This window comes from Peromyscus maniculatus, chromosome 1 (genome assembly GCF_049852395.1).
Source record: "Peromyscus maniculatus bairdii isolate BWxNUB_F1_BW_parent chromosome 1, HU_Pman_BW_mat_3.1, whole genome shotgun sequence".
Lineage (NCBI taxonomy): Eukaryota > Metazoa > Chordata > Mammalia > Rodentia > Cricetidae > Peromyscus > Peromyscus maniculatus.
The window spans coordinates 37,240,564-37,263,551 of NC_134852.1; the positions used below are offsets into that span (position 1 = coordinate 37,240,564).

The window sequence follows — 22,988 nt, forward strand, 5'->3', positions numbered from 1 at the left end:
TTCTTCATTACTTACGTTCACAACAGGTCTGATTTCACAAAGTTTTCTTTATTTAGAAAAACAGTATTTGATCAGGGACCACAAAGGCTACAGCAGAGTACAGGGAAATAAGACAGACCAGGACATGACCGCTGGCCTTCAAGACCTTGACTAAGATAGTTCTGACAGTGGGGTATCCAGAAGCAAATCTGCTCTCACTCTGGCCCCAAGGCCATCATCAGTCCTTGCCACAGGAGCCCCACAATCTAGGGGTGAAGGAGGTAGCCAGCGCAAAACAACTGTTAGCTCCGAGTGCCTGGTGAGTCTCCTTGGTGTGGCAGAAGCTCTGGAGGACACGGGCTAGATGGGAGCTGGAGAGGTGCAGAAACCTTGGTCTTTCAAACCCACCGTGTCTCCGTCCCAGGTAAACTTCCTGGCCAGCATCCCCTTTGGAGCTCTGTCCACTGTCACAGCCATGCTGGAGTGGCTGAGGTAGGAGCTGGACGGATTAGAACGGAAGCTGCCGTGGGGCAGCACTGAATTCAACACTTGCCCTTGTTCTCTAAATGCTGGCCCAGAGCTCAGTGACATTCCTTCATGCCTGGCTCCAGAGCACACAGGCTACGTCACTGAGCGTCATGCCTTGTACAACTTCTGCTAACCGGAAGTCAAACCAAAGAACTTTTCTCTCTCAACAGCACACCCACCCAACAGAAAGCCAGCACCCCTGTAACCCGAGAAGCCCCTCCCATTCATTCACGCAGGGCTAGTCGAAGGCAATGCGCAGGCTGCGCTCCTGCTCCTTGCGGCGGCCCTCACATACGCGGCTGGCCTCTTCCACCCTCCTCTGCAGCAGGGCAGAGCTCTGGTCCACCCACTGAAGGGAGTCCATGTGTGCGTTGAGGATCTTGCAGATCTGCTGCAGTGGGTCGCTGGTGTCTGCAGGGCCGCCAGCCATGTTCAGGTGCTCGATGATGTCCTTGAGGTCCTGTGCCATGCGCTTGAGCTGAGCATCGATGTTCTCAGCCAGCTTGAAGGTCTTCTCCCGCTCCTCGTCGGCATGCTGAAGGTAGATGGTGCCACTCTGCTCCTTCACTGACTCCTCCAGTGGGCTCAGCAGGTCCTCCAGCTCCTTCTGCTGAGATAGGATGAAGTCCAGCTCCTGATCCAGTCGCTTCTGGTCCAGCTTCACCTTCTCCACCTCGCGGTGCAGACTGGTGATCTTCTCCCCATTCTCAATCAGCGTGCGGTCCCAGGCATTGACCTGTGTGGCCTGCTGCAGGAAGTGCCGCTCCTGATCCTCCAGCTCCAGGCTCCACTTGTTGATCAGGCTTTCCAGCTGTGCGTAGGTCATGGCAGGACTTGTGGTCGTCCCAGCGGTGGTGGTGCCGGAGCCAGGCAGAGCAGCCCCACTAGTGGCCCCGCTACTGGGGCCAGTTGGCACCAAGGGTTTCAGGCTCAAGGCAAAGCCAGCAGTGGCGGCGGAGGAGGTGGTGGTGGTGGTAGTGGTGGTGCTGGTGGTGGAGGTGCCAGGAGCCGCTCCAGGGGCCTTGAGGCTGAAGCCCAGAGTTCCAGCACCAGGAGTGGCTGCAGTTGTCGCCGGAGCTGAGAGGGACAGCACCGTAGCGCTGGATGATGAGGCGGGAGCAGGCGCTATGGAGGCAAAGAGTGTGGCCCCTGCACTGGTGGTGGCAGCAGTGGGTGCAGCAGCAGCTGGCTGTGCCGCTCCTGCTGTAGTGGTCACCAGCGCGGCTGGGGTGAAGGGAGAGCCAGACAGTGCTGGGGCTTGGGCTGAGCTACCCACAGAGCCGATGCTGAAGCCAGACGCTCCCGGCTGGGGTGCACTGCCGCTGGTGAACGAGAACCCCGTGGAGCCAGCAGACGGAGCAGAGGTGGTAGAGGACCCAAAGACAAAGCCAGTGGGGGCTGTCCCCTGGCTGGAGGTGCCAGCACTTGAGATGGCATTGGTAAGGGTGCTACTGCCAAGCCCAAAGCTGCCAGTGTTGGCTGCAGCTGGTGTGGCAGCTGTGGTACTCAGGCTGGGTTTTGGGGTGCTGATCCCCAGGGAGAAGCCAGTCCCTCCAGAAGCAGGCGTTGTTCCAAAGTTGAATCCCGGGGTCTGTGTGGTCGGGGTCTGTGTGGTGAGTGAGAAGAGGCCAGTGGAAGGGGTGCTTGCGGCCGGCTGGCTGGGAGTCCCAAAATTAAACCCTCCAGTGCCGGAAGTCGAGAAGGAAAAGCCAGTGGCAGCTGTGGTGGTTGCAGTCTTCGCAGTGCCAAATGTAAAGCCGCCAGCAGGGGCCCCGGTGCCTCCAAAGTTAAACCCACTCATGGCTGTGGAATCTCCAGGTGGCAGCTACTCCGACTCGGGGGCAAATCCGTCAGCGTCTGCAACCTTGGGGAGGTTTCTAGAGCAGAGGAAGTGACATGGTCAGATGGTAGTTTGGGACAGGTAAGCTCAGTGGTGTGGAGGGTAGCGGGCTGGAGACAGAGCTGGCAGCAGCCCTGCCTCTTCCTCTGCTAACCTAACAAGCTCCAGCAAACCAACTGAGTTCAGTACTCCTGGCCATGTGCAGCTCCCACTCCCAGGGAGGAGGTCTGAGGCAGTCCTTAGGAAGGCACTCCAGTGAGTGGGACCACCCGCGGGACCAGCTCTTCCAGGCTGCCAGCACTCGCCCTCCTAACTCGGGGTGGGCATGAGAGCCCATCCAGTGCTCAGGGATAAATAGAGAGCCAGATCAGCCAATCAGATGTCATCTGGGGTTCTCCTCTAGGTGGAAGCGAGCAGTCACCACCAGTGATGGGTGCAAGGGACAGAGGGAAGAGGAAAGGAGCACTCAGTAAGCCAACAGCACCACAGGCCACCCAATCCGAGTGCTGGATTTCTGCAAGTTCTAACTGAAGCAGCTCCGGCAGGGCGCTGCAGGCACCACCCGGGAGGTGAGATTTCTGTCCCACCAGCACTATGGAGGTAGCCGGAAGCCGTGTCATCTCCCCAGACCCCCGCAGATGGTGAGAGAAGAAGCTGGTACAGTGGACCTGATGGAGTCACAGGGCACTTCCCTACCCTGGTGTGGGACAGTGAGACAGAGATGCAGAGTCCAGTGTTGCATACAATACCAGACACACATTCCATGTGGAATTGAGTGCAGCAGAATGGACCCTTCAGAGCTGTGTGACCCCTGCTGTGGCCTCTTGAGGCGATAGGCACCCCATCCTTTTTGTGGGCAGCACTGCCCAAAGGCTCATTCCACAGCAGAGAAGCACCACAGCTTCCAAACTGTGTGTGGTAATGACGTGTCTTTTGAGAGAGATTCACTGGGACCTACAACTTGCCAATTCAGTAAGGCAGGCTGGCTGGCTGGCCAGAAAGCTCCAGGGACCCACCTGCCAACACCTCTCCTGCACTGAGATTCTAGCACTGGCCACTGTGTCCAGCTTTTTCATGGGGGTGCTGGGGACTGGCGTCAGGTCTTCGTGCTTGTGTGGTAATCACTCTATTGATCAAGCCACCCCCCAGCCACTGACATATTGTTCTCTGGGACAGGGTCTCACTATGAAGCTCAGGCTAGCTTCAACCTTACCATCCTTTTTGCCCGAGTCTTTCCAATGGAGGGATTACAGGCACATACTGTTGTACCCCCCTTGCCCGCTGTTCTGAAGCCCTAAGTCTATGGTAGGCTGTGACAACAGCGGAGGAAATAACACAGATGTCAAGTGCAGCAGATCCGAGTGACCCGGTCCTCCTCTCAGGATTAACAAGAACATTAAGCCTCTCTGAGCTCAGTCCCTGCCTCAGCAAAGTGGGGTGGCACCTAGGGTGCTGAGCAGCTGACATGAAGACATGATTTGGAGTGCTTGCTGTCTCTGTGACATTTTCAGAGTAAGAAGGCGGCTTGTGGGTAGTGCCAATGCTCAGCTGTGAAGCTCGGAAGAAGACCCAGTGTGGCTAACCTCGGGTTTACTATGAATTTAGTCTGTGGGCCTGCTCAGTGAGTCATCAGGCCGTGACAAGAACCACAACAGCAGCCCGGAGGCTTCTGGGCAGCAGCCCCTGCCCTACTTTGGGGGCAGCACCATGTGGTATTCTCTTTCCCTGGCCCCACAGCAGTCCTGGGAGAGATGGGTCTGTGGACAGCGCACAGAAGGGAGATGGGACTCAGGAGGAAGCAAAGTCGGGTTCCATTTTCCTTCACTGAACACAGCTAAGGCCTGCTCTGAACTCTGGTCCTGCCCCTTGAGCTTACAGGAGCTTCTGGGGAAGGAGTGTTATTTCACTCTGAGAAGGCCATAGCAGGTCCACCGGAGACCTGTTAGCACCCAGACAACTCTGGCACGACAGAGACTTCCCCACTGGTGAGCACCTGGACTGGAGGAGTTAAAGCTGCCCACGCACCCAATCAACTATGCTTCATATCTCAGTTCTTAAGAACTCAGTGGAAAGCTTTTGCTATCAGTAAACTGCAGCTGAGACTTCTCATTTATAGAAAGTTTGTAGTTACTAAAAAAACTACGTCAAGTTTCCATGGTGCTAAGGTGTTGTGACACTATTTAAAGTCACCAGCTCAGACCACAGTGCCAGGACATATGGCGGGAACCCAAGTTACCCACTAGTCTGTGCTGATGTGACTTGTGGTGGTGGCGGAGACCACAGGGGTGACCCTCACGATTCAGGTGAGCTTCCCTGGTTTCAGACAGGCACTCAGTTGCACCTGGTACGTGGCTCTCCTGCCAGTCCATGACACAATCCTCCTGGGATGCTGACGGCTTGGCTACCCACACCGTCTCTGCTAGGACAGCTGTCAGTATGCAGCACCGTGTGTGAGGTCCAGCGACTGAAAGGAGAGGGCCACCCAAGTCCCGTCAAACACCGGGGAGCCGATGGTCCTGGTTACTGGCACCAGTGCTGGCACAGCCACAAACACCATGCCAATGACTCAGACGGGTTTTTTTTTTTTTTTGTTTTGTTTTTTAGATGAGTCCTCACTACATAGCCTGGAACTCACTATGTACACCAGCTCAGAGGCCTGCTTGCCTCTGCCTCTACACCATGATACAGGGCCTGACAAGTGAGGGGCAAAACTGGAGAGGAAGCTGGAAGCAATGTACTGGGAGGAAGGTGGGGTGATGAGCCAGGTCAGGAACTTGACTGCTGGGGACAGAGATAAGCACAGCCAGGGCCTGACTCATTGAGCAAGTGATGGCCCACTAAGCCTCGGAAGCCCTTTAGCTGCAGGCCATCCATCTTCACCACAGGAGAGGCTCCTAAGAGAGCCCAGGGGAAAGGAAGCAGCCAGCTCCTGGTAACAGGCTCACAACATGGCCTATGGGCTAGACAGCCACACTGAGGCAGAGGAGTAGCCTAGCCTAGGCTGCTGCGTTCTCCCCAGTCCCCAGTCACCAGCCTTCTTCCCAGTTCCACAACCTCCTTCCACCCATGTCTTGGTTAGTTTTCTGAGCCATGCCGGCTGCCTTGCTCCTGCCTCCTGAGTGCTGGGATTTCTGATTTGAGCCTTAACGGCAGTGGAAGGTCCTTCTTGCTTCCCGACCATCTGTGTGCTGACTTAGAGCCGGCCTGCCAAAGTCACTCATACTACTTTTCACACTTAACACTACCCTAAGCAAGATGGCTACCAAGCAGGGAGTTAGGGCTTGTCCTTTGAACCCAGGTGGTGAAGCACAAACAAATTACACCTGCATGGTCATCCACATGAAAGCTGAGCACTCACTATGGTAGCAGTGCTGTGCTCAAAGCAACAGGTATCATAGCATGTTCTAGAAGAAGCGTGTGCCTTATGTGGCTAAAGGACTTGACAGACACAAGATGAGCTCAAGATGGAGATAGCTCTGGATGACCCATCTGTACCCAAGGCTATCACACAGGTCCCTCAGTAGAGTGTTGTGGAATATTACTTTAAGACGTGTTGCATTCTTTTATGTTGCATTTGTTGAACTCTGTGAAGCTGTGTTACTGTGTCTGTCTAAAACACCTGATGGTCTAATCAAGAGCGGAATGGTCACTAGGGAGGCAGGAGAGGGACAGGCTGCGCTGCCAGGCAGAGAGAATGAATATACAGGAGAAATCTAGAGAACAGAGAAGAGCGAGGGGGGAGGAGAGAGAAAAGGAGAAGAGGACTTCAAGGGCCAGCCACGGAGTAAGAGGGAAAGAGAGGTATATAGAACAGAGCAAGGTAAAAGCCCAGAGACAAAAGGTGGATGGGATAAGTTAAGAAACTTGTTTCTAGGGGCTGGAGAGATGGCTCAGAGGTTAAGAGCACCGACTGCTCTTCCAGAGGTCCTGAAATTCCCAGCAACTACATGGTGGCTCACAACCATCTGTAATGAGATCTGGTGCCCTCTTCTGGTCATACATGCTGCATACATAATAAATAAATAAATCTTTAAAAAAAAAAAAAAAAAAAAAAAAAAACTTGTTAGCTTGGCTAGAAACAAGCCAAGCTAAGGCCGGGCACTCATAAGCAAGAATAAGTCTCCGTGTATTTATTTGGGAGCTGGGTGCAAAGAGCAGAGAATAAAACAAAACAAAAGCCAGAAACAAAACAAAACCAACCAACTACAGAGGAGGAAGAAGAGGTCACAAGCCAGGAAGCTGGGTCACAATGGTGTCACTCCATTTGTGCTGGTTTGACCCCTCACCCATGGTGGTCAGTGAGTCGCCAGAGGGAACCGAGGAGAGGCCATGTGCAGAACAGAGCTCATTTAACAAGAGGCACAGTTGGGAAGTCTAGTGTGGGGTCAAGAAGAAGCTGGAGATGGGGGGGGGGGGGTGCCTGCACACACAAAGTGTTCACGAGTCAGGTGTGGCTGCTGCTTCACCAGGGCCATATATCTTCATATGTACAGTAAGCACTGTCCACCAAGAGACCTGAGCAGCAATAAGCTATCTGTGACCGAATGACCAAGGATGATGGCATCTGTTTGTTTTGTTCTGGGCACTGTGTAAGTGCTCGTGGCTAGTGTGAACAAGAGCTGCTAGCTGCCACGTTACCTCACAGCACTAGCCAGAGCACCACTCGACAGGAACCCTCCTGAGTGGAAAACAGGGTCAAAGAGGTTAGAGGCTGTAACCACCTCTTCAAGGGAATACAGCAGAGGCCAGGCCAGCCATACAGTGCAGATGGAAGCCCCGATGGCATCCTTACCCCAGACTCCTGCTGCCCCCACTTCTTACAGTACCCAAGCTATCACTGAGCCCAAGGAAAGGAGCAGGCCCAGAGCCCACCTGAAACCCAGTCCTAGCCCCGGGATCTGAGTCTTAAGGTTGCCACTGTACCTCAGGTTTTCCATCTGAAAAAGTAAGGGTATTAAAGAATGGATGGAAATCAGATCCCCGTCAGGTGCTAGCTGTGGAAAAAAACAGGTTTTGTTTTGGCATGCAGCCAGTGGCCACCAGGTGGTGCTATGACAACGCAGAGCCAGGGAAGGACTGGGCAGCAGCTCTCTGGGAACCTTCTGGTGCAGGACAGTTAACAGTTTTAAGAACTCTAACAAGATGGACATAGTGGCACACGCTTGTACTTTCCAGCACTAAGAAGGTGAAATCAGGAGGAACAAGGGCTCAAGGTCTGACAGCTACACAGTGAACTTGAGACCAGCCTAGACTACATGAGATCATGTCTTTAAAAAAACAAAACTAGGGTGCTTGCTCTTCTGCTGCTGCTTTTGTGAGTGGAACCCCCTTCTAACCAGAAGTTTTGCCTTGCTGAGACAAAATAAAAGTCTGCGGGAAAAGATTAATGGCAGGACCAAAGGTCACCAGAGAGGGAAGGAGGAGAGAAGGCAGAGGCAAGAAAAGGGGGAACCTGGAGTCTGGAGAGATGGCTCAGCAAGGTTAAGAGCACTGGCTGCTCTTCCAGAGGACCTGAGTTGAATTCCCAGTAACCACACGGTGGCTCACACCTGTCTGTAACCCCTGTTCCAGGGGATCCTACACCCTACAGACAAACATGCAGGCAAAACACCAATGTACATACAATAACAATAAATTTAAAAAGGGACAGAGGGAAACTGATCCCTAGGGGGCTGGGCCACACCGACCCCCACAATGTGACCCCCACAACATGCCAGGTCTCCTTGGAACCATGTTCCTCCTCTAACCCTCGGGGAACAAATCAGCTCCACGTTTCCTTCAGTACAAAGCAGGCAGTGCCTTCTAGCTGGGAAGGGCTGAGGCAACCTGTGTAGACGGCCAGACCAGAGCGGAGACCAGATCCAGTGGGAGACCCAGTCTCAATAAGGTGGAGGAAGAGACCCCACAAGGACCTCTGCCCTCTACAAGCATGTGTAACAGGCTTTTTGGACCGCCAGCCCCTGAATCATGACACAAAGACTTAATGATTATGGATGCTTGGCTTTCACTTAGGCTTGTTTCTAGCTAGCTTTTGTTTGTTTGTTTTTCTTTAATTTAAAGTAACCCTCCGGGCAGTGGTCCACGCCTTTAATCCGGGTACCCGGAAGACAAGAGACAGGCAGATTTCTCTGAGTTAGAGGCCAGCCTGGTCTACAGAGCGAGATCCAGGACAGGCACCAAAACTACACAGAGAAAGCCTGTCTCGAAAAACCAAATTTAAGTGCCCTATTTCTATTAATCTATGTGCTGCCCTGAGGCACATTTACCTCAATCTGCTTGCCTGTCTGTCTGGCCCTCTGCTGCTGGCCTGTGGCTAGCTGTCTGGCTCCCCTTTGCTCTCTGTCCACCAGCCCTGCCTATCCCTCCTCTGCCTAGCTATTGGCTGTTCAGTTTTTTATTAGACCAATCAGGTGCCTTAGGCAGGCAAGGTGAAACAGCAACACAGCCTCACAGTTAAACAAATGCAGCATAAACAAAAGCAATACATCTTTACATAGTTAAATATTCTATTCCACAACAAGCATGTGCACTCCCCACATCCAGTGGTTTGATCACATGGCTTAGTTCAATACTAAAGTACTGGTCCCAAGCCACCACTGACCCAGGCTGTCACCTATGCTTCTGTCTAGGGTCTCCTGAATGGAGACCTGGCCCAGAATTTACGGATTCTGCTGCCCTGGGTGTTGGGATCACAGGTCAACACCACCATACCCAGTTTTTCCAGAAAGTTTCTAAACATGTAGGCAAGCACCATTCTGCACTTTCCCTGTCCAAACACAACAAGTTGTGTGACCTGAGTTCCACTTGCAGGACTCAGAAGGCAGAGAAAACTGACTCCTAATAGCTGCCCTGATTTCCTCATGCACACACATAAAATAAAAAAGGACTAAAAAAAAAAAAAAAAAAAAGGCTGCTACTCAGTATCATTTTTTTTCCTGTATTCATGTCAGAAATTCCAACCTGCTGTACTGTGATGTGTCCCCAAGATGACAATGCCATCCATGTCACCATGAGGACTAAGCACAGCACCCACCTTGGAGACCAGTAGTACCCCGCTGACTTCAAGGTTGGTATTCATGACCTGAGTGAGGCACACAAAGCACCACACGGACACGACCTGGACACAAACTCTGCCTGACCTATATGCTAAGTGTCGAGGGGTGGGAGGGATTTTCTGAGGCCCTGGAGAAGGCTCAGGAGGTTGGTTTGAATTCTGGAAGGTGAGGAAAGGGGAAGAAAAAGGGCCATCACTCATTCCTCTTCCTTCCTCACCCCTAGCCAGCAGGCACCCAGCTATCACCATATTTCTTTCCCATATGTGCACTTCTAAGACTTTTCCATCACGTCCAAGTAAAGGAAAAAAAGGGCCAAGAGAATCTCCAGGTCAACACCAGCTCTGACAACAAGATCTGGTCTCAAGCAGGAACAGCACTAGAGGAAGACACCGTGTGAAGCGGGCACAGTCTCTCACTGGGTAGAGGAAGACACCGTGTGAAGCGGGCACAGTCTCTCACTGGGTAGAGGAAGACACCGTGTGAAGCGGGCACAGTCTCTCACTGGGTAGAGGAAGACACCGTGTGAAGCGGGCAGTCTCTCCCTGGGTAGAGGAAGACACCGTGTGAAGCGGGCAGTCTCTCCCTGGGTAGAGGAAGACACCGTGTGAAGCGGGCAGTCTCTCACTGGGTAGAGGAAGACACCGTGTGAAGCGGGCAGTCTCTCACTGGGTAGAGGAAGACACCGTGTGAAGCGGGCACAGTCTCTCACTGGGTAGAGGAAGACACCGTGTGAAGCGGGCAGTCTCTCACTGGGTAGAGGAAGACACCGTGTGAAGCGGGCACAGTCTCTCCCTGGGTAGAGGAAGACACCGTGTGAAGCGGGCACAGTCTCTCTCTGGGTAGAGGAAGACACCGTGTGAAGCGGGCACAGTCTCTCACTGGGTAGAGGAAGACACCGTGTGAAGCGGGCACAGTCTCTCTCTGGGTAGAGGAAGACACCGTGTGAAGCGGGCACAGTCTCTCTCTGGGTAGAGGAAGACACCGTGTGAAGCGGGCACAGTCTCTCACTGGGTAGAGGAAGGCCATGAGGCTTTCAGAGGCTCTGACGAAATCCTGTTCCTGTGTGTGTCTAATGACTGCATCTAATGACTGTAGGTCCTCAGCCTTCTCCCTCCTTCCTCCAGAGGAAACTTTCTGCACCTCAGAAGTCAGTTCACAGCTAATTAGCAATTACATCCTTCCTCACTCCCCAGGGCCTCCACCAGCTCAAGTGACAAACAGATGCCAACCCCCCAAACCTAGCCAGCTCATCTACCAGGAGCCTACAGCAGAGGGGGTTAAAGGAAAGGTTTTTGAGATAGAGTCCTGCCGCTGGCTAGGATGAACTTGAACCCCAGGCTTAAGCAGCAATCCTTACAGTGCACACCACCCACCTAGTTCTCAAGTAGGGTTCTAGAAGTATCATTTGAGACCGAATCTTGCTACAGGGCATATAGTGGCCCCATTAAAGTCACAGGTGTTGTCTAGTGTCTGCTCCTACTCATTTGAAGCAACAGTTTCTCTATTTCACTGAAAAACTTTCTTCTATGCCCAACCCCATTTTTAATTTTGTTTTGATAGGGAAACATGAAACTCAAAATTCTCTCCTGCTTTTACCTCCTACAGCCAACACACCTTGCCTAATGGTTCATGAGCGTAATCTAGCAATAGGGAGGCTGAGGCAGGAGGATTGCTTGGACTACATAGCAAGACAGTTTAAAAAAGGAAAAGGACCGGAGAGCTGGCTGAGGAGTTAAGAACACGTGCTGCTCTTGCAGAGGGCAGGAGTTTGGTTCTCAGCACCCACAACAGGTGGTTCACAACCTCCTCTCACTACAACTGGAGTTGCCCTCTGGCCTCCTTGGGCACAGCATCTCACAAAAGCTAGCGCTCTCTCTCTCTCTACACACACACACACACACACACACACACACACACACACACACACACACACACACACACACACAAAGGAAGGAGTCCCACAGTGCTCAAAGAAACGTCTGCAGCATTTCCCCAGGGACAAATCTCATTAATCCGTGTGTGTGTGTGTGTGTGTGTGTGTGTGTGTGTGTGTGTGTGTGTATCACAGACTATCCCTGTAAACCCACTTCCAGCTTGTTTTTCATCCAGCTGCTGTTACAGGCCACAGTCGAGACACATTTTATCCACTCACACTGTCTGACAGACACCCAGGAAATTAAACATCATTATCCCCTCCAACAGGGCTGGGAAGCCAGTTGTTTGCAGTGCACTTGGGGTAGGCTGCTAGTTGACTGTGCAGCACATGCTAGCTCCCCAGGACCAGCAACTGCACCTGGTAACCTGCCACTCATCTGCTCTAGTCATCAAAGTCTCAGACATGCCCTCATCCATCAGAGGAGGCTCCAGGCCTTCCACATCCTACTGTACCAACACATTAACAATAAACACAAGCTGGCCACTCAGCACCCATCACAGCAAGCAGGACAGACCTGTGTGGCCAACAAAGACAGCAAGGCACAGCTCAGCCTCCAACACCCAGTGTTAAACGAGATAAAGACATTGTTTGGCCAAGTCCATGTCTCTTCCAACCCAACTACTTCAGATCTCAAATGCCACCCAGGGCAAGGTTTTCCCAAGCAAAATAAACCCACTCCTCCAGCCAACTACCTGTCCTTTAGAGCTGACGGCCAACACAAGTGAGCTACAGGACAATACACTGACAAAACAATGCCAAGTTCTGCTAACAACAGTCCAGAAGCTCCAGGAGGCAGTGTCAGGCTTCCCCAGAGCATTGTTAAGGAAGAGTCCAGGAAGCTATTATAAGGGCCCATTGTTAAGGAGAGGAGACCGTAGAGAAGCTAAGCTACTCAAGGTGGGGAGGGTGGTGGTCTCAGGTCACCACGTCATTTTAGGCAAATTCCCTGGGAATTTTCATCACTACCAGCCTCCTGAAAATCCATGACAGACCACAAAAACGTTCCATTTCACAACCACTAGGGTGGCCACAGAAGAGATGAATTGTGATGCTGTAGGGTGTGGCAGCCACTTTGTAAACAAAATGGAAGTGCCTTAAGGTCAGTTCCTTTCAACAAGGCACCCATGCCTTGGCACCACAACATAAGCTTGCCTTGCACATGTACCCCCAGGGCAGTAACACCGTTCATTAGTTCATCAAAACCACTGAAACAGACCTGACACATCCATCCATGGAATACGTTAGCCTCAGAAAGAGCAAGGAAGCCTGCCAAAGTGTATGCATTATTTCCAGCACTTGGGCGGCTAAGACAGGAAGGCTGCTCAAAGTCTGAGGTCAACCTGGGCTCCACAGCAAGACCTTGCCTCTGAACAAACAAACAATGGGGGCAGGGGGCAGGGGGGAGGGGGCAGGGGGCAGGCAGCACAGTACCACACAGCTCTGCTTGGGAGGGAGTCCTAAGAGCAGAGACCAGCTGCTAGGCAGGCCAGCGGGGAGGAAGGGGCTGAAATGGTCTGGTCATCTGAGTGAATACCAGAAGTACCAGAGTGCTCGCTCGGGGCTCCTTTGTCACTATGCACCCCCTAGCCCTTCTCTCAGCCAACAGTTTTCTGAAGAGGCAGTGACAGAAGGCAGGGCTCACCCAGGCTATATGGGATGGTTTCTCTGGGGATCGAGTGATAGCAGGCTGCAGGCCAAGGGCAGCCCCCCCCCCCCAGCTCTGGGAGAAGAACCAGTGCCTTGTATGCCAAGAGGGTCCTATCACCGAACTAAGCAATACCCTTAGCCCTTTAAAAATTATTTTTGATAGTCTCAAAGTTGCCAGGGCCTCAAAATTAGCCACTCCAGCTGTCTCCACCTCCAAGAGCCAAGGTCACAAAGCCCCGTGCCACCACCCTGTGTGACGATCTCCCAGCAAATGAGGTGGGAGCCTGTTACTGTCCCACCGAAGCCAAGAGAACTTCAGCAGCTGCCTGCTGATCACTCTCCTACAAGACATTTCCCCATTTCCGCCCTACCCATCACCAGACACCTCCAGTCTTCCAGTCCCACACGACATCCCAGATCTGCCTAGGTGCCACTCTCAAATCCAACTCAGCAGAAACAGAGCGCATCTCCTGTGCCCACCTGCTGTGGATAGCCCTGCTGAGAAGACCTGGCATCCTGACCTCTCAGTGTCTCCCAGGGAGTGGGGTCTGCCCACCCGTGAGGGGGCAGCAAGGAATCCAGAGCTCCTGAGGTCTTTGCAGTGTGGCTCACACCTGTCTTCTCCCCTCGGTTCCTATCTGTCCCCGCAGGCCAAACTCTTCTGCTGTGTTCAGGCCCAGTTACTTTCTTCTGTGATGAGGCACTCCTGCAGGCCATGGCAGGGCTCCCACTGGTAACTCTAGCCCTGTAGAGTGCAAAGGACTATAGCAGTCCCTCCGACCCAGCTTGTGGCACAAAGCAACATCTCATGGTACTACCACCCAGGCAAGGCTGCAGAGAATATGACACACCACGATGACAGGACCACTGTGCATTATATCTCAATAGAGAGCAACCTCCAAAATAATCAAGCCTATTATCTAACCAATCCCAGGAGAGCTCATGGCCCCACTAGCATACAACCCAGAGAAAGCCCCAGGTCACCACTGACCTCTGCTGACTGAAAGTCCCCTCACCTCTGTAGGAGGTGGCACCTGTTGGGGCACAGAAGGCAGCTAAGGGGCAGAAAGGGTAAAGGACCCTCCTAGCAGTCACTTGTTCCCCATGTCCTGTCCTGCAGGTCCCTCCCCACAAAAGTTCTCAGCAACTCTGAATGCGGTGTAGCCACAGAGAATGTAGACGTCAACCCCCCACGCTAAAGCTCCAAGGGACCAGACACAAATTGGTGGGGAATTCAAGTTCTTCTCAAGTACTTGCCAATAGTCTAAACTTGAACCTGAGACAAAATCTAGACCTCCATATTCCCTATCAACTCAGCAGCTGCCCAGCTCAATCAGCAATCCCTTTCAGGTGTGATTGGGGTGCTCAAGAGGGCCCTCCTGTCCCTCTGGAACAGCTTAGTCCTGACGCCTGGGCCTGTTCACAACTAACCCTCTACCATCGCTGCCCTGAAGTCGCCATCACTGCCCCTGTTTTCTTCACCAAGGTTCCAGGCACACAGTGATCAGGACTGGCTTCTACGTTCCAGAACACTCCAGTGTCAACTGCTACCTGTCTCCCCTGGTCTTTCCCTCTACTCAGGCTAAGGGTATGTATGTAGCTCCTGGGTGACACAGGTTGGATGATGGCCACCCAAGATTCACCCACACCAGTCCCCCGGGCTGTGAGCACTACCCCACTGGCAAAGCATCCCGTGTAGACAGTTACATGAAGGCGCCTCCCAGACTCCATCACCCTGGGTTATCTGAGGAGGCCCAATGTGCAAACTCAGGGCTTCTCTAAGGAAAGCAGGAAGCGCAGAGGAAGGAGAAGCTGCCAGTGTGGAGGCAGAGAGGCAGGCCTGAGGGGTACAAGGGGCCACACCCTCAAAACGAGACCACCTCTAGATATCCGTATGGCCAGGACCCCCGGGAACCTCCAGAATTCTAAGGTGGCAAGTGTACGTTGTCCAAGTCTTTTAAGTTCCACCTGTCATAGCAGCAAGGGGGGATAAACCAGTACAGGTGACACCCACAACGTGGGAGCTGGCGCAGAAGCGTGGGGCCAGCTCCGTGGTGCCAGCTCCGTGGTGATGAGTTACAAAGGTGGCCTCTGGAGAACTCTGAGCGCCTGGCCACGTGGCACTGCCCTTTCCCCAGCTGAGCTGGCCTTGGCCTTCGGGCCCTTGTTTGCCAGGACGCCCACCTCCAACCCCTGCCCCCTGGCCCTAGTGACATGGCTTAACTTGCTCCCAGCACTGTGTGGGGATTATGGCATTGCTGACTATTGGTGTGGGTGGGTGGGTGGGGGCCCAGTGCCGTGGGCTGTGGGGAAGATTCTGGGAAAACAGAGTCCTGACCTTGTCCTCTGCGTACTGGAGGAGATGGTCATGTCCACAGACATCCGTCCGTTAGGTAGGTCAGAATGCACAAGTGTGGTGGGGGCAGGAAGGGAAGCTCCACCAGACCCTGAGCTCCTGGAAGAGCTTTCCCTCGGCCGCACCCTTAGTACCCACGCACTGCAGTGTGTGCAGACGAACTCATCATCTCCTGTACCAGGTGGGTCCTCTCAGTCGGCAAACAGCCAGCCACGATGCCACATGCACTCATATTGTCACTGACAGGCCGGTGCTCACCCTGCTCTGCAGATGGAAACCAAGACACAAGCAGGCGGACCAACCCTTAGCCCCAGGCACCAAAAAGCCCAAGCCTTTTCTATCACATAGGGCTGTTGTTCCCTCAATTGGAAACCAGGGCTTGCTGCAACAGTACAGGTAATGAGGGAAGCAGCTGGGTGGACAAGAACAAAGACACATAGGAAGTGTCACAACGAAACCTCTCTTTGCATACTAACCAAAAATTAAAAAACAGATCAGGTAAAGAATGTCTCCTCTGGGGCAGGCTGGTATGGGTAGCATCTGGCAACTGAAGCAAAGAACAAATCTAGGTAATGGCCTGGGTTTGAGGACTCACGGGACCCTGGCAGGGCGGGGAACCTGCTCTATCAAGGACAACTGTGCTCATGCACAATTCTTTGCCCCTTTTCCTCAGTCTTGGTTTCCATAACCAAGTTAGGGGCCTCTGGGATGCCAGGCTTTCTTCTTAGCACAAAGCCCCAGATTCTCTGGGTTCTGCCCAGGCACACCCCTTCAAGTACCCCTCCCCACTGCTGCTCTGGGACCTCCTACCCAGGGCTTTGTTACCCGGGAGCTGTTGCCAGGTGCTCTGTGGCCCCCAGAGAACTCCCTCACCCCTTCCTACCCATCAGAGCCAGGGCTGATGCAACTGCCTGCAACCAGCCTCCTCACTCCTCAGCTCAGGCCCCTCCGCACCAGAAAAGAGTTCCAAGCAGCTCCACCCTTGCTCCTGGCTCCCCACAGGACTTTGTGTTTCTGTGCTGTCTTTGCAGCCTCTCTGATTATTCCAAAAGTTTATTTTAAAATACCAAATTTGCTGGGCGGTGTTGGCATGCCTCTATGAGTTCGAGGCCAGCCTGGTCTACAGAGCAACTTCCAGGATAGCCAGGGCTACACAGAAAGACCCTGTCTCAAGAAACCAAAAATAAGAGCACCATGGGCACTGCAACATAGTATACTGTCTCCACTTGGGAGGTAAAGGCAAGAAGACTCAGTAGTGCAAGGCAATCCTCAGCTACACAGCCAAGTTCAAGGCCAGTGTGGAATGCAAGAGACTCTCAAAACACAACACACTCAGCCGGGCTGTGGTGGCGCACGCCTTTAATCCCAGCACTCGGGAGGCAGAGCCAGGTGGATCTCTGTGAGTTCGAGGCCAGCCTGGGCTACCAAGTGAGTTCCAGGAAAAAGGCGCAAAGCTACAGAGAAACCCTGTCTCGAAAAAACAAAAAACAAACAAACAAAAAAACACACACAACACACACACCTCTATGGGGTGGAGATGTAGCTCAGTAGAAGAGGGCTTGGCCTATTAAATACAAGGCATCCAAATCCAATCCCTAACGCATACCACAAGAAAAAAGTGGAAGACCGTGGTATTTTGAAGGCAAGCCAGTGGAGACAGAACACATCCACTTCTGTATTTGTAGCAGCCTTTCTCTCAGCGACCAGCTTAGCACACTCCACACAGACTTACTACAGCCCCATAGTGGCAAGTGGGACACGTGGCTACGGAACCTGTGCTCATACACAGGCAGCGGACACGAGGGCTCACTCCAAGGGAAGATGGTCAGCTCCCAAGGACTTCTTCCTCCTTGTAATTTTAAAAATCAGCTTTGCCCACCTGCTTTTTTTTTCTTTTCCAATACCAGGGATGGAACCCAGGACCTCGAAAGCAGCACTCTACCACAGACCTACAACCCCAGCCCATTATAATTTTTTTTTTTTTTTTTGGTAAAGTCCCTAGATGGGCCAAGAACTCACTTTCTCATCCACACAAGCCTTGAACTTTTTACAAATCACACTCGTATTCAGTATGCAGACATGCCACCACTCAAGTGCAGGGAGGTCAGAGAACAACTTTCTCCGTTGCTTTCTCCTCCCACCACACAGGTCCTGAGGACAGGTCTCTGATCGCCAAGTTCAGAGACTACCACTTGAGCGATCACTCAGCGGCTCAGGCCTGGCCTTTAATCTTGGCTTTCTTAAAAACAGTTTGAACTCATGAGTCCTGCTTCCATCTCCCAAACGCTGGCATTACAGGTAGCACCAACCCCAGTTTATGTCCAAGCATTCTACTGAGCTCCATCTTCAAGCCCCATTTGGATGTGGATTCAGTTCTCAGCTGCCACAAACATACAGATACAGAGAGATGGCCATGGGGTAGGAAACGCGGCTCATGCATCAGCCCGGGGAAGGACAAGAGGGCTTCTTACACTGAATGGAAAATAAACGTCCTATTTTAGACAGGGTCAGGAGACAGTTATCTAGTGGGCTCAGCAAGAGACCAAGGACTGAAAGGAAGTCAGAGCAAGGGGCAAAACAATGAGCCATCTGATGAGGGCTAAGAGGCCAGCAGGGCTGAGCACCAGCCTGAACAATGAGAACTAGAGGAAGATGGCAAAGAGAAACCCTGGGAGGTGGGCCACACACATCACCAGATGAACGCTGATGGCTAAGGGTCTGGGTGGAGAGACTGAGAGCTCATCCCAGGGTTAACTAAAACAAAACACACGGAACAGAAGAAGGAGGTGAAGTGACTCGGGGTCAAGGCTGCCAAACATGATGACCGAGTTCCAAGTCTGGGACCGCATGGTGGGAGAAGCGACTCCTGAGAGTTGGTCCTCTAACCACCACACACACACACAATAAATGTTAAAAAAAAAAAAAAGTTGAACTAGGCGCCCTGTGATGAGGAACTCGTGGCCTAGTTTCCATAGCTGCTCCGTTTGCACGTTTATACACCTATCTACAAACATTTCGGGGACATTATCTTGCTGTTCCTGCTTTCAACTCGGCCCTGAAGCCTCAGCTAGCCTAAGCTCGCCGCCACCCCACGACAGGCGCGACCCACGAGGGCTCTCGGGGGGAGACATCGGTTGGGGACGGGTGGCAAATTCGCGAACCAGGGAGAGAGACCGAGAGGCGCTGACTGCGGGTGCGTGAGAGATGGGGTAGGATCCCGTCAAACCGGGAGATCGAGCCCCAGCCCTCCCTCCGCACGACGCGTGCGTCCGGAGGGTCCGGGCGCCATGGCGGCCCGGGGTCGCCACCGCCCCGGCGGGGCCACGCGGGGGCGGGGCGCGGAGGGATCCAGGCGCCCGCGCTGCGCCGCCCCCAGTATATTTGTCGCCAGGCCCCGGGGCCGCCTCATTCTCGATCGTCTCAGAACCATTCCTCTAACGCTCCCGCCCGCTCCGCCCGCTCGGCCTCCGCCATGGCTCTGTAGCCGTGATCCCGTCGTGCCCCGGCCCTGTCCCGCGCTCACCGCGCCAGCTCTCTGCTCCCACCGATCGTTCAGCCGAGGCCGCCGCCGCCGCCGTCGCCTCTCCTTTCCGCAGCCATGGAGTGAGTAACCGCTCGCCCCTCCCTCTCCAACCGCCTTTCCCGCCCTTTCCCAGAGCTCGCGGGGCTTCACGGGCCGACCTCGCGGGGGGTGGGGAGGCCGAGAGCGGAACCACGGCCGCGCAGGCGCAGAAGCGGGGGAAGGTGGCCGGCGGGCCCGCTGAGCATGCGCACTTGGCTCGAGCTGTGGGGGAGGGTGTGCTTCCGGAGAGCTGGGAGGGGCAGTGGGGGAGGCTTAGGGCCGGCTCGCGCGCCTGCGCGCTACTTCCCAGATCCTTTTCCCCCCCTCCGCTCCCAGGATGCGGCCCCCACCCTGTTGCGCACGCGCATTAGCCCACCCGAGGCCTGAACAAGGAAGGGCAGCCGGTAGTCGGCTAAACATGCGCACTAGTGACGCAACAGTGGACGGCTTTCAGGGACTGAGCGGGCGCTTTGAGGCTTGGCTGACAGGCGGAAAGGGAGGGTGGGGTTTAGACGGCCCGGGTTCTTTGAGGCGCTGACTCAGGCCCAGCTCCCCTCCAATCAGGGACCTTCTAGGGCGGGGACTGGCGTAGATTGACAGGGAGGACAAGGCTTAGGAACGCCTTTAGGAAGGAGGCGGAGCTGGGGCCGCGGGCGGCCTCTGGGGACGGGCTAGTTGAGGGCGGGGCTTCGTGTAGTGTCTGTGGATCACCTGAAACTTAGGGGGAGAGTGGCACTGGAGTGTGGCACTGATGAAGGGCACCCCTGTGGGGTCGGTGGAACACTGATGCCGAAGGGGCCAGGCTAGGAGGCTCCCTTGGGAGTCACACTGTGATGAGCAGGAGCTGGGGAGGGCAGGAGGGGCTGGCGTCACCCCTGCGCTGGGCTTCCGTGTCCAGGCTCTCTCGGGAATGTGTGGCTCTCTGGAATCTGGGCAGAGAAGGAAGTGTGAGCGGCCTGTGGGCCAAGCGGCAGTGACCCACCCCACCCCACCCCCTGTCTCCCTCACAGGTCCGCCACCTTGGTCTTGGTGCCCGTCTTCACCCAGCTGAACAGTCTCCCAAGCTGCCGCCCCGCTGCTGGTGTGGCCTCCATTGCCATCGGTGCCCTGCGCCTGCGCCTCAGCCATGTCACTCCTGGCGACCCTGGGGCTGGAGCTGGACAGGGCCCTGCTCCCAGCTAGCGGGCTGGGCTGGCTCGTAGACTATGGGAAACTCCCCCTGGCCCCTGCCCCCCTGGGCCCCTACGAGGTCCTTGGGGGAGCCCTGGAGGGCGGGCTTCCAGGGGGGGGAGAGCCCCTGGCAGGTAAGGATGCTGGAGGCGGGGGAGGGGGCAGAAAAGGGAAGAATTCATTCGTTCACGAGATCGGTGCTGAGGGCCGCAGTGTGCCCAGCACGGTGCAGGTGTTCAGGGTTCAAGGGATCCCTAAGCTCATGGAACATCAGAAAACACAAGAGACGGAAGTGGAAAACAGCGCTGAGCCGGAAGTGATGGAAGACCTAGCTGAGAAGTCCCGTAGCCTTCTCCTTAGACAGCATCTGAACCGAGGGCTGGGGGATGAGAAGGAAGGAGCATGATAAGAGACTCGGGCAGACCGCAGTCTCTTTTGACTGTCCAACAGATGCTTGGCCCAGGCCCGGATTTCAGTGATTAATGAGTCGCTGCCCCTGGTGGCACGAGCCTGTGGTTCCCCTGTTCAAGGGGCTTCTCATCCTCTTGAGCCCACGAGTTGCAGGCCAACCTAGGCTTCTCAAAAACAGAAAACAAATGAATAGATGGAATGTAAGTGTGTGTGTGTGTGTGTGTGTGAGAGAGAGAGAGAGGGGGGGAGAGAGAGAGAGAGAGAGAGAGAGAGAGAGAGAGAGAGAGAGAGAGAGAGAGAGAGAGAGAGAGCGCAGCACCCTGGGAGAGAGGCAGAAGGATCTGAAGTTTAAAACTGTCCTCAGCTACAGAGCAGGTCCAAGGCCAACCTGGACTACATGAGACCCTATCTCAAATAAATAAATAAGTGAATAAATGAGTGAATGAGAGAAAACATAGGTGGGGGTGCCGTCCACCAGCCCTACAGAAAAGAGAATGGTTATAGAAACAACAGCTGACTTTTGGGGGTGGATCATTAGTTGGTTGGCTGCTTCACTGAGTGGTTGGCCGATTATTTCATTGGTTAGTTGGTAAATTAATTGGTTGATTGGCTGACTTGATTGGTTGACTGATTTGACTCATTGATTGGCTTATTTATTGATTAGTGAGTTAATTAGTTTATCAACAAGTTGTCTGGTGAACTGTTTGATTGGCTGATTGGTTGGTTGACTGGTTCATTGGTTAGTGGGTTAGCTGATTGTTGGCTGGTGAACTCTGGTTCACTGGTTCATTGCCTACTTCATGGGTTACTTGGTTGGCTACTGAACTGGATGGTTGGCTGATTGGTTGGTTGCCTCATTCACTTTTAGTGGGTCAGTTTGTTGGTTGCTTGGTAAACTATGGTTGACTGGTTGGTTGGTTTGTTTGTTCATTGATTAGTGAATTGGTTGGTTGGTTGGTTGGTTGGTTGATTTGTTGTATGATTGGCTGGCTATTGGTGCCTGGTTTGTTGGTTGGTTGGTTGGCTGGTAGATTCTATGGCTCACTGATTAGTTGGTTAATTCATTAGTTAGTGGCTTGGTGGGTAAGCTAGTCGGTCTGTTGACTGCTTGACTAGTTAGTGGGTGTGGGTGTGTTGGTTGCCTGGCTCACTGATTTCTGCCCTGACTTAGTGGTCTGATGACAGATGTATAGATTTGATGGCTGGCTAGCTGGTCACTTGTCACATTGAGTGAATGGGACATGAGTGAGCATCAGGTGGGTAAAGGACAGACCTCAGGGGCCTTTTATGTCCCCTTCCACCCTCAGGTGACGGCTTCTCTGATTGGATGACAGAGCGGGTTGACTTCACGGCCCTCCTCCCTCTGGAGGCCCCTCTGCCCCCAGGGACCCTCCCCCCACCCTCTCCAGCCCCCCCTGACCTGGAAGCCATGGCATCCCTGCTCAAGAAGGAGCTAGAACAGATGGAAGACTTCTTCCTGGATGCCCCACTCCTCCCACCACCCTCCCCGCCACCGCCACCAGCACCCGCCCTGCCCCTGCCCACCTTTGACCTCCCTCAGCCCCCTGCTCTGGATACCCTGGACCTGCTGGCTGTCTACTGCCGCAGTGATGCTGGTCCAGGGGATGCAGGCTTGGCAACCCTGCCTGTCCCCCAGCCGCCGCCGCCTCCTCTGGCCCCTCTGCCTTCACCGCCCCGCCCAGCCCCCTACCCTAGTCCTGCCAGCACCCGAGGGGACCGCAAGCAGAAGAAGAGAGATCAGAACAAGTCAGCGGCTCTCAGGTACCGCCAGAGGAAGCGGGCAGAGGGCGAGGCCCTGGAGGGCGAGTGTCAGGGGCTGGAGGCACGGAACCGGGAGCTCAGGGAGCGGGCCGAATCAGTGGAGCGGGAGATCCAGTACGTGAAGGACCTGCTAATCGAGGTGTACAAGGCCCGAAGCCAGAGGACCCGCAGCACCTAGGGGGCAGGCCCAGGCTCCCTCTGCTTCCAGCTTTATTCCGGCCCTCCCTTCCACTCTCCTATCCATCCACGTGTGGAGTTTCCCACCCACCCCCATTGTGGGTCATTTGGCTTAGTCAGTTTCTGTACCCCTTCAGTGCAACTGAGGAACCAGGGCCCTCAGGGAATTTGAGGATCCAGCCTGATCCCTGGTTTCTGGAGGCTAAAGCAAGTGTGTTTTTTGCAAGTAGTCCTTAGTTGGGTGTGGGGGGTTGCCGGCCTGGCATGGAGGTAAGGCAGGAAGCCACTCGGAGTAGACGTGCTGATGAGGACTAGTCAGGGAGGGAGGGTTTTAAGGCAGGGACGTGGAACACCAATGAGAAGGCAGCCAAGGGGAGGAGCCAGAGCCGCCGGCCAAGGGAGAGGAGGGTGGCTGTAGTGGGTAACTAGGGGTCATTTTAGCTCTGGAGAGAATCAGTGTTCGTGCAGGTGTTGGGAAGGGTTGCGTCTAGTGGGGCTGATCATCCAGGGGTGGTGGGCACAAATAAAGTGCAGAATTTCCTGTG

General features: G+C 54.1%; 3 protein-coding genes across 6 annotated transcripts in view; 1 reads left to right on the top strand and 2 right to left on the bottom strand.

Moving 5' to 3' along the window:
- Il4i1 (interleukin 4 induced 1) overlaps positions 1-19,002 on the bottom strand; it is a 29,484-nt gene extending 10,482 nt beyond the window's left edge. For both annotated transcript variants that reach the window (XM_076575729.1, XM_076575765.1), the window contains exon 1: positions 18,865-19,002. The gene's annotated coding sequence lies outside the window, so the exon portion shown is untranslated. The remainder of the gene's footprint in view (positions 1-18,864) is intronic.
- Positions 30-19,004, bottom strand: Nup62 (nucleoporin 62). 3 transcript variants are annotated; one of them, XM_006986209.3, is made up of 2 exons: positions 18,865-19,004; positions 30-2,384 (listed from the first exon to the last, which is right to left on the bottom strand). In XM_006986209.3, exon 2 carries the CDS (start codon positions 2,306-2,308, stop codon positions 746-748), a length of 1,563 nt encoding a protein of 520 aa, XP_006986271.1. In that variant the 5' UTR covers positions 2,309-2,384; positions 18,865-19,004; the 3' UTR covers positions 30-745. The 3 variants fall into 3 exon arrangements, with proteins under 3 accessions (XP_006986271.1, XP_076431925.1, XP_076431929.1); XM_076575810.1 differs by lacking the exon at positions 18,865-19,004 and adding an exon at positions 13,466-13,816; XM_076575814.1 differs by lacking the exon at positions 18,865-19,004 and adding an exon at positions 13,507-13,646.
- Positions 18,803-22,988, top strand: Atf5 (activating transcription factor 5). Its single transcript, XM_006986211.4, has 3 exons — positions 18,803-18,944; positions 19,914-20,207; positions 21,792-22,988. The coding sequence occupies exons 2-3, from the start codon at positions 20,030-20,032 to the stop codon at positions 22,442-22,444; spliced, it is 831 nt and encodes a 276-aa protein (XP_006986273.1). The 5' UTR covers positions 18,803-18,944; positions 19,914-20,029; the 3' UTR covers positions 22,445-22,988.